This window comes from Nannobrachium achirus (genome assembly GCF_963921795.1).
Source record: "Nannobrachium achirus genome assembly, chromosome: 14".
Classification (NCBI taxonomy): domain Eukaryota; kingdom Metazoa; phylum Chordata; class Actinopteri; order Myctophiformes; family Myctophidae; genus Nannobrachium; species Nannobrachium achirus.
The window spans coordinates 16,583,923-16,595,375 of record NC_137821.1 but is presented as its reverse complement, the minus strand read 5'-3'; the positions used below and the strand labels follow the sequence as shown (position 1 = coordinate 16,595,375).

The window sequence follows — 11,453 nt, the reverse complement described above, 5'->3', positions numbered from 1 at the left end:
GTATAAATTAAGCATTAGGAAATAGTCTTTCTTCAAATACAAAGTCACAGACCCATTGCTGGACCCAACATTTAAAAAAAGAGCCACAATCCGTTTCCAATTGACTGGGATTGACGTAATGTCTCAAGCTAGTGTCCAGAAGTTCTGTTACAAGAGATGTGTATCACTCCAGCAAACACAGGAGGGGTCCCTTCGGCCCAAAGGCACGCTCATTATTAATGTCAACAGTACATAAGTTCAAAGACATGATGTCTTTTTTCTATGGATAGAACCAGTGCTTTCTTTTGTCATCACGATGTCCCACAGCACAGGCTGGACTCACCCAGCAGCACAACTCATGGTTGGTTGAGGCTCGATCCAGTTAAGTGCCCAGTCACTGAATAAGCATGGCAAGCATTCTAGACAAGACAAGCCAAGCCAATGCAGTCCTTCTAGCTTGTTAAAGTGCAGCCAGTAAGACTAGTCACTTTTTGGCAAAGCCGTTGGTTGTGTGTGTGTGTGTGTGTGTGTGTGTGTGTGTGTGTGTGTGCGTGCGTGCGTGCGTGCGTGCGTGCGTGCGTGCGTGCGTGCGTGCGTGCGTGCGTGCGTGTCTGTGTGTTTGAGTGGCCAGCCAACCACACTGTGGCTTGGTATGGCAATTATGGGTTTGACCATACAAACATTCAAACTTTCTCTCTCACGCACATACACACACCCGCGCGCGCGCGCACACACACACACACACACACACACACACACACACACACACACACACACACACACACACACACACACACACAGAGGAGAGCAGGGTGGTCCAGGCCTCCACTCTATGTCCTAAAATGCTACACAGCAAGCCAATTATGGTATTTTCCTCACAATCTCGAGCTAATCCACTCAGGATGGACTTTTCTCCAAGCAATTAATTATTCCATTGTGTAGATGAAACGAGTCTGATCCAAAACCCCAGCGGAGGGAGAGAGAGAGAGAGAGTAGAGTGAAGGAGAGAAAACATCGACCAAACGTTTGCTTGTGGCTGAGTGAGTCCTTGGGTCCACCTGACACACTTCTCCCTTTTGCCTTGTGTGTGGTATCCACGGACTCCCAGGGGTCCTTAGGGGGTTACAGGGGGTCTCCAGCAAAATGAGCAACAGTTCAAACACTTTAACCCTATTATATTTCAAATAGCCTTGAAAATATTATTTTGAAAACAATTAAATAATAATAATAACTCTTCTCTCATGGGGGCCCCTGGCACAAAATATTTTCTGATGGGGGTCTGCGGCCAAATACATCAATTTGGGGTCCATGACATGAAAATGTTTCAGGACAACTGGCTTAATGCATCTGTCCTTCAATCGGCACAGCAGGAGTTATAAATTAATTCCTCTACTGAGCAGAGCAACAGCATCCCAGTGTGCGTAGACAAACGAGGAAGTTGTGCGTTGGATCGTTGTAATCCTCCTGAACAGCCGAGCAGAAATCTGGCTTAAAATATGAAACCCATCGGTGGGTCAAACATTCCCCAAGTTGTCGTAGATGATGTCTGGCGATCTCAGCACAGGTTGGTTGTTAGTCTGCTGGTTAAACCATAGATTAGGAGGTGGGACCTTAATCTTGGACACTTTACTGTAGAGTTCCCTGCCTGCGTTACCATTGTTATTGTTTACGTTGCCCCCGGATCCCCCAGGTTTCACGGGTGGCGGTGGCAACAGATCCTTCCGCGGGAGAGCGCCCTTGCCGGGCTTGGGGGCCGTGGAGGGCTTGGGCCACCTCGGACCCGTCGGTGGGGCCGGGGCTCCGCTGCGATTTGCGGTGGCGTGGGGCGGGGAGTGCGCCCGGGGTTCAGAATGTGTGGGAGACGGCTTGGGCTGTGTGTGCGTGTGTGTGTACGGCTGAGTGTATTGTTTCCCAGCGGAAGGGATCGAGTAGCTACTCCCTTCCTGTCCAGAGGCGAGCGCCACCTCTCCTGGTCTTCTCCAGCCCTCGGGGCGGGCTTCGTCGTAGATGCTCATCGCCAGTGGGGGGGCTCTCGGTTTGGCGCAGCCCTCCGGCTCGTCGTAAATGTGTTCTACTTCGGCCGAAGAGGGTGGCGACGAGGCCCCTTCGGCTTGACCCCCTGGGGGACGTCGGTTACTGTTGTCCAGGCCCAGGGAACCGGTCATCTGGCTCAGGTCAAAGTTCACCTGGTCGTACAGGTAAGAATACACCTGGTCCGCCGACTGCCTTCGTGGGATATTGTTGCCTGCTCCCAAGCCCTCGTCTCCCACGGGCCTGAGGCGGGGAGTCGGCATCGTGCCGGACAGGTTGCTGCCCGGCTGGTTTTGGTTCTTGATACTGTCTACAGGGTCCGAATAGAGGCTGTCGGCACTTGGCGGAGGCAAGCGGACCGAGTCGGCCGGTTCTGAATACACACCAGACTGTTCTTCCACTGGAAATTTACCCACCCCCGCAGCACCGTGCCTGGGAGACCTAGGAGGTGTGAGCTCTCCTCCCAAGACCCCCATCATGGACGGCGGATCTGGTAAGGTCCTCCCTTTGTGTAATCCTTGCCCCCTCGTGCCTCCTCCTCCCCCACCTCCCCCGTCTCCTCCCTCTCTCCTCCCTATTATTCCGTCTGCAGAGCCTGGCTTGCTCCCTCCCGAGTCCCCGTCCGGCTCCCGGCAGCTGCTGATGCTGTTGCCCTCGGCGACCACGCCGGCCATGCTGCGCAGGTACTGCAGCGAGGGGGGACAGTCGGGGTCGAAGGTGACGGGACAGCTGAGGTGACGCTCCTCCGCCTGCGCCTTCTGCGACTTGATGGCCTGCTCCACCAGCTGGAAGATCTCGTTGCCCTGCTTGGTCTCGAAGGTGAAGTTGCCGGGACCCGAGTCGCAGCGGCGGCCCGCCTCGAAAGAGAACATCACCTGGGGAGAGACAGCGAGGAGGGGAGATACAGAGAGGAGGGTTAGAGTTCCAATTAACTGGCTTACATTAGTCAAATACACAGTATATAGAGGTGGGCATTAGAATGGATTGGTTAGCAGTGCTTTGTGTGACAAGTGGACATAACTGTCCCCTCGCTCAGAACCATACCCTAACCCCTTACCATCACCCCTGCCTAATGTTAACCATTCTTACAATGCTTAACCTTAAAGGTGTAGTTCACCCCAGTACTCATGCCATGGATACTTGAGTTCAATAATATTTGTTTGTATTTGTCGCATTCCTAAGATTATAGTACATTTACCCACATTGAATCCGGATGGGGACCCATGCATTTGGGTCACCCTCCGGAATCAATGGGGGTACATTTTTGTAATCAAATTATTTATTGTCTTAGGAATGCGACAAAAAAAAATATATATATATTGAACTCAACTCTCCATGGCGTGAGTAATCAATAGAAAAAAGTAATTTTAAGGGTGAACTACTTCTTTAACTAAAATTAATGAATGAAGACATTTTATTACCGTCTAGTTAGTTATCATCCTAGTAAGTGTCCTACGAACTACTTACTATCCATTTCTTAGTAATTTCCCAACTATATTTGTATACCTGATAATTAGGGGACTACAAAGTAAAAGATTACCAATCATGCAATAGTTTTATGGGCAATACAAAAATGCATGAAATTGCATGTAACGTGATCCTCAGAAATGCAGCGTTGTGTGTTTCATGATGTGTGAAAGGAGTGGGTGTGCACACAGTGCTGTGCACTGTGTGTATATGTTGAATAGCACAAGAGTAGTCATTGTATTTACAGTAGGGCTGTCACAACATTCTAGTTCATTTTAACCAGCTGTTTTCACGCAGACGACCTGAAACGATTCTAACTAATAATTATGGACATGCTATCAGTGGTGTAAAGTAACTAAGTACATTTACTCAAGTCCTGTACTTAAGTACAATTTTTAGGTATTTATACTTTACTGAAGTATTTCCAATTGTCAATAATTATTAGTCAAATTTTACTCCACAACAATTATTTGAAAACTTGAGTTACTATTTAATTTGTAGATTTTGATAATTATTACAAAACATAAATTAATCACTTCACTACTTGATTTTTATAAATCTGAAAACTTCAAATGAAATGGGACCTTCTGCATAATTATGAGTGCTTTTACTTTTGATACTTTAAGTGATTTTGATGCCAGTACTTGGTACTTTAAGTAAACTCTGAATACCGAACTTGTAATTGACTATTTCTACAATAGGCTATTGATACTTTTACTTAAAGGGATATTCCACTTTCAAAAAACTTTTTGTCATTGTATGGTCCAATCAGGCTTGTATGAACACCCTGAACAGTTTTTAATTTTCTTCATTCAGTATTTAGATATTTGATATAAATGTTATCTGGCCCTCCAGGCTCAGGGCTTCCCCCCACACACACTCATTGTAACTTCAAACTCCATTTTAACCATGATAGATTAATTAAAAACACCCATTATTTTTTCTGGTGACTCATACTACCCTCCTAATACGTGAGCAGGCCGTGTTTTTTCCATAAAGTTTTTCATGTATTTTTAATAATTCTTTGGAAAAATGGAAAAAATTAAAAACAATAAAAATATATTAAAAATATATGAAAAACGCTATGGAAAAAACACGGCTTGCTCACGTATTAGGAGGGTAGTATGAGTCACCAGAATAATGGGTGTTTTTAATGAATCTATCATGGTTAAAATGGAGTTTGAAGTTACAATGAGTGTGTGTGGGGAGAGGCCCTGCCAGATAACATTTACATCAAATATCTAAATACTGAATGAAGAAAATAAAAAACTGTTCAGGGTGTTCATACAAGCCTGATTAGACCATACAATGACAAAAAGTTTTTTTGAAAGTGGAATATCCCTTTAAGTACTTATTCCATCACTGCATGCTACAACGCCGGCTATGGCTATCGTTTCTAGCATTTTATCACTAACACAGGAAAGCAGATACCGGTATGAGGTACGTAGGTGCCGTGTGTGTGTGTGTGTGTGTGTGTGTGTGTGTGTGTGTGTGTGTGTGTGTGTGTGTGTGTGTGTGTGTGTCTCTTATGTGTGCACACACCCTGTCCCGTCCGTATCTGCGGAGCAGCTTGTAGGGCCAGACCAGAACGTTCCTCTTGGTCTTGGCTTCCTTCAGGACCAGGGAGTCTCTCTCTGCTTTCAGCCAGTAACTACCTGACAGGCTGCAGCGCTCCGACGCCTCGGTGCGCTGGACGCTCACCCAGAACTCATTCACTGCAGGAGAGAGAGCAGAGTTATAGCCAACTAGGGATGGGACGATAAGCGATATTATCGTTTATCGTGATAAAAAAACACTCACGATAATCGTATCGTGGAGAACTGGAGATTTAATTTATCGTGATATCGTCCTCCCTCATGCTCTGGGACCTTTTATTTGCCGAGCTGCATATCTGGAAAATGTTCCGCCCCAGTATAATGGATTTTGATTATCGCGATAATAGCGTAAATCGCGATTTATTATGTCACAACGAAATTTTAATTTCGTCCCATCACTATAGCCAACAACTTCACAAGGAAAACAAGACTGACATGAAATGTCATTTACAGCTTGGCTATTTTTGTGTGTCTGTCGGTATTCCGAGCAGGCGCACTTGGGTTTTAGCAAGCACAGTAGCGTTTTAAATGCACTGCTTCACTGTTCTACTGCGGTTCTTGGGGCTTGGTTCAGAGTATTGGTTCCATGTATGGAACCCACATGTTCATGTGTATGTACTGCATCTAAGCAAGCATTTATTAATAATGACTGTGTCGCTATTCATTACCCCACTTATTACATGGCTACTTAATAAAAATCATTAACTTGATAAATGAATATGGTTGCTATAATCCAACAAGTTATGCTGTAAATTATGTTAGTGCAGTGCATGCTGTGTATATATATATATTGTTCCACGTGCCCCCTTTTGAGCACCTGCCCCTCTCTAATGGTCTCTGCGCAGCTCTGATGTGCACCACATCCCTGCTTGTGGTTATCACATCACAGACAGGGTTTGACATTTAAGCCTAGTTTAGACCATAATGTGTTACAAGCACACAGAGTTGAAACTTACAACCACTTGCAACAGAATCCGAAAAACTGTGGTGTGCAACATTCAAAAAATGTACAGCCCAGCCCACATTAAGGTGTTGATCATCGGAGATGATTTACATTTTACACAGTATCCATAGCACATCAACCTATATTATATTTTATACTCTTGCTTACACAAATAGTTAATAACTATGTGTGCTCTCCTTTCCTTTCTCTATTTATCTTTCTCACACATGCGCACACGCATTGAGATGGCAGCTGTCTGTAGATTTGATATGCCAGATGTGAATGCAACTCAACTAGAGGGAAAAGTACAGTCAGCGTGTATTTATGACCCCCAATCAAACTGTCTTTAAGCTGTAAATACAGTACCTGCTCACTGAGCAGGTACAGCACCTGCTCACAAATTGTTCCTAGCTCAAGATTATTCACCAAACATAATATTGACTGGTATTTGCCCTATGCAGATACTTTGGTTGCTGACATATGCATCCTTTAGCATGAATGTACTGTACTGTACTAGAGGTTCGCGGGCCTTCGGCCCGCTCACATCTAGTTAAAAAAAAAAAAAAAAAAAAAAATTATAAAAAAAAAAAAAAAAAAAATTTGGGGCGGAACTATTGTGCCGCAGCGCACGTTTCCGGTCGGACATATTTGACCGCCGGACGCACTTCCGGTTTGGAACTCCGTGTGGCACGTGATCAGTCCTAGCCAATTGGAGTGCTGCATTTGGTCTGTTGGTGACAAATACCGCTGGCTGCAGTTCTAAAATGTAATATAAGATATAATGTTTGGTTGCTATTTATTCATCAATTTATATGTCTATATTTTGTTTGTTGGCTGACATTATACATGATATGTTAGTTTATGGTAATTCACTACAAACAAATGTCTGTATATTGCTGTTTATTTTGCACACTTATTAGGTTGACTGACTTGTTATAGCTTACTGCTTCTTTTTATACTTCTGTGTGATGTAATGTGATCAAGTAAGGCAGTGGTTCTCAAAGTGGATTCCATGGACTCTGTGGGTTCTAAATTGACCATTACAAGTCTGTAACTCTGACAGTGTACACCAGTGTTCCTCAATTAGTTTTCTCCAAGGGCCGAATTATGTCCTGGGTACCAAGCCGAGGGCCACAACATTGCAGGAGGCGACGGTGGCGTTCCCGCTACTCCAGCGACAGTTCAGATATCGTCGTTGTCAGGTGAAAATCTTGTAGGCCTGTGTCCAAAACCGTTCGTTTTGCATTTATCATTTAAAAAATATATTTTAACTAGTGAAAACAGGTGCGAGGCGTTGTGTGCTTGTAGATCGGCTGTTTTCACTACTTTTGTGCGACGGCCTTGTATGATTTGCGAAAGAACTTACAAATTTGGAGATACGAGATTTCCACCCGACAATGACGATATACAAGTGTTGTTGCTGCTCTTATACCACCATTATTACTGGGGTTGGTGTGGGCCAGGCAGTAGCCCGCGGGCCGCCTATTGGGGAGCCCTGGTGTACACGGTCAGAGTTAAGGGGAGACCTTGACATTTGAAAGTTTGAGAACAACTGAAGTAAGGCATTGCTTTACTGGGGGAAAAGAAAAACACAAACAGAATATGGAGATAAGAGGCGTCTTACCCTCCTCTCTGGAGTAGTAGATGAGATTCTCAGACATCTGAAGGTCCTGAGGCCCTCCGTTACAATCTGGAGTCTTACTACCCCCACCTCCCTGTGCACACACACGCACGCGCACACGCATGCACGCACACACACACACAAAAAATGAATATTGTGTAAAAGTTTAATTTCTTCTGTAATATAATTAAAAAAAAAAAACTTTCATATATTCTAGATCCGTTCATGCATGCAGTGACATATTCAAAACCTTTTTTTGTTTTTCATTTCGATTTTTTTATGGCATACAGCTCATGAAAATCAAAAATCCATATTTCAAAATATTAGAATATTACACGCAGGTGGCAAGAAAGAACAAGTGTGGATGTATTTTTTTTTTTTTTACCAGCTTAAAAAGCTGGTCTACAAATCATCGGCCACCTAGCCGCCACAGTATGCCATTTTGTCATATTCTCCTGCATTTTTACCAAATATGGGGCCATTAGCCTTTAGCCGTTCCCGGTGACGTCACCACCTCAGAAAGCGCAAGCTGGTATAAAAGGACTGTGTCATTTCTTGTTTATCGGGCAATGCTAGAATAGGACATATGAGGATGCCAGGGAGGACATTGTAGTAGGCCTAATGTTCTTGTGTTTATCACAGATGTCATAATATAAGTCTCCTTAAGCCCCTATCAGAGTCCAGGGTGAAGAGCTATTCACCGCGAATATTAGGTGTAAAGCTATCCACCTAAAGTGAGAAAACAAGTGGAGGCCATCATAGGCAGTCACGGTGAAGTCCTATCACTGTGACTGACTGGTCTAGATCGACCAATCAGTGAACGGGGTGATGGGCCGATCTGTCTGAAAGTAAAAACAGAGAGATGTGTCGGGACTCGCGGTGGAAAGCTCTTCACCACGAGTAATGACGTAATGTTGTAGTTTTATGACTTAAAAAGACTACACCGCGCTGGATAGCTGGATAGCTTTTCACCGCGGTGCCTACTCTGATAGGAGCTTTACACCTCCCTAACTGTCCACCTCTCCTCTCCAGCAGCTATGGCCTCAGCCAGTGGTGTCATGATGTCTGAGGATCACTTCCTCTGTTCAATCTGTTTGGATGTTTTTACTGAGCCTGTAACTATTCCATGTGGACACAACTTCTGCAAGGTCTGCATCACCAAATACTGGGACAACAATTTCACCTGTAACTGTCCCTTGTGTAAAAACCCTTATGGTCAGAGACCAGCTCTCCGTGTCAATACTATGATCTCTGAGATGGCTTCCCTGTACAAGCGATCACCTGAGGGAAGACCTTCCATCAGTAACAGTTCCCACCAAGACACAGTAAGACCAGGGGAGGTTCCCTGTGACATCTGTCCTGATGATGCTAAGCGCAAGGCCCTGAAGTCCTGCCTGGTCTGTCTGGCCTCGTTCTGTGAAACGCACCTGGAGCCCCATCGCAGAGTCGCAACCTGCAAGAACCACAAACTGATTGACCCTGTGGCGAACCTGGAGGCAAGGATGTGTAAGAACCACGGCAAGCTGCTGGAGATCTTCTGCAGAAGTGACCAGGAATGCATTTGTGTCACGTGTCTGAAGACCGAACATAAGGCTCATGACACCGTCCTACTAGAGGAGGAGTATAAATTTAGGCGAATTAAGCTCAGTATGATCAATAATATCACACAGCAGATGATATGGCAACGACAGTGGAGAGTTCATGAGCTCAAACAGTTATTAAATAGGAACTATGTGGAGGTAGCAAAAGAAAAAGGAGACGCCAATCAGGTGTTCAGTGCTCTAGTAGCAGCTGTTCAAAGCAACCAGGTTATGCTCATTGAGGAGATAGATGAGAGGTGGAGAACAGCCTGGGAGCAAGCTCAAAGCTTCATCAAACAACTGGAGAAGGACATCGCTGTGCTTCAGAGGAAAAGTACAGAGCTGGAGCTGTCTTCACACGCTGAGGACCAACACCATCTCCTTCAGACATTCCTGTCAATGTCCAGTATTCCACAAGTCCTCGATTTGAGTATGTTCAAAGCCCAAGGTTTTCAGAGTCTGAAGACTGTGTGGACAGCCATCGCTCAGCTGGAAGACATGCTACATGACAACATGGAGGTGGTTCCAAAAGCCAGGCTGAAGACGGCCCAACAACGCTATGCACTAGATCAGGGGTCTTCAACGTTTTCAGGCCAAGGACCCCTTAGTTGAGACTGAGAGAGATGAAGCAGGGACCCCCACAACCTGTTAATAGATTCCATATAGTTCCATCGTTTGACAGCACAATCATCAGTGTATTTTGGATTCATGTCAATTTGTGTTTGATATTTAACCACTTGAGCCGTCATTACCGAATAAAATTGACCTTTTACTCTGAACTTAGTCTGCTCTTTTTCCCCTCTACACCAAACCTCTTTGCCGAAAATAGCCGATCTACAAGCTCACAACGCCTCGCAGCGCGAGACATTGTGAGCTTGTAGATCTGCTATTTTTGGCTACAGTTCTCAGAACATGCACACTATGGTTCAAGTTGTTAATGTAAAAAGGACTGGAAGATTTGGAGGACCCCCTGTAGTAACTCTGAGGACCCCCTAGGGGTCCCCGACCCCCTGTTGAAGATCCCTGCACTAGATGTGACCCTGGACCCTTCGACGGCAAAGTCCGGTCTCATTCTCTCTGAGGATGGAAAACGAGTATGGGCCAGACCTGCAGCATCCAGGACCACCGACCTGTTTGAAGAACGCTGTGTATCGTATATATACAATTGAGCAAAAGCCGCATCCCACAACTCAACGGTAGGGAGGAGAACGTAGGGAATAATACCGCCCATAACTCTATCATTGGCCCCCCGTTGCCATGGTGACCGGTGATTGGCTCGTATTCCCAGCTATGGGACCGGCGGATCCAATTTCAACCGAGGGGGACGTAGCCAGAACACACACACACACACACACACACACACACACACACACACACACACACACACACACACACACAAAAATAGCTAATAGTTAGCTCACAACTTTCCACTTTCTCTTTCACCTCAATCGCAGTAACATCCGTATACACCACGTCATCGCATCACCAATACGTCTTATTTTTTATTTTTTTCAAAACTTTTTTTTTTCCAATTTTTGCCAGACCCATGAAATGGGTAGGCCTACATAAGCAAATGTCGGTCTGTCCGGGTTTTCTATATAAAGGGTATATATGATGATGACATGATGATGACATGCCTACAAAAGGCATGATGTCATAAATGATGATGACAGACAGGGGGTCTGGCACAACCAGGTTGACCTGGTCTAGTTTTTTTCTCAAAACACTTTTTTCTCAAAAAAAAACATATTTGGCCATTACACACACAGAAAGAGCAGAGGCATAACAGTCACTTCTCTCCATAATAAATGTACCACCAATAAATACATAAATAAATAAAAGCTTAATTAATGATAATAATCCTTAGCTTGCCCTTAGGTCGTCTTACTGGTAGTATATAGCATATATTATAATATAGTAGATAGATACATACATAGATTGATAAACACAGATATAGAACTCCACGGCAGTGTTGTTAGCTTCTACAATGTCGACATTAGTATGTGTGCCTTTTACACACCAACAAACACAGACAAATGTGCAACAATCAAATATAGCTGCAAGCAGTGGCCAAGCAGGAAAAAGCTAAAGAAAGCAGCAAGGGAAAATAAAGCAGGATTCCAGTCTACATACAGTCTACGCAACAAACCCTAACCCTAACCCAAGGCCTTTTGGTGCCTGACTCACAACTGGTTGTTGGTGCATGTTGTGCTGTTTAATTGTAACAGCAACATAAA

General features: G+C 44.7%; 1 protein-coding gene across 1 annotated transcript in view; it reads right to left on the bottom strand.

Annotated features, from left to right (window-relative positions):
* Nucleotides 1-1,493: 1,493 nt before the first annotated feature.
* LOC308297854 (uncharacterized protein) overlaps nt 1,494-11,453 on the bottom strand; it is a gene marked incomplete at both ends in the record, with an annotated part of 27,641 nt that continues 17,681 nt past the window's right edge. Inside the window, 3 exons of the mRNA XM_080741421.1 lie at nt 1,494-2,885; nt 5,020-5,192; nt 7,640-7,730. Coding sequence (XP_080597547.1) covers nt 1,494-2,885; nt 5,020-5,192; nt 7,640-7,730 — 1,656 coding nt within the window. The remainder of the gene's footprint in view (nt 2,886-5,019; nt 5,193-7,639; nt 7,731-11,453) is intronic.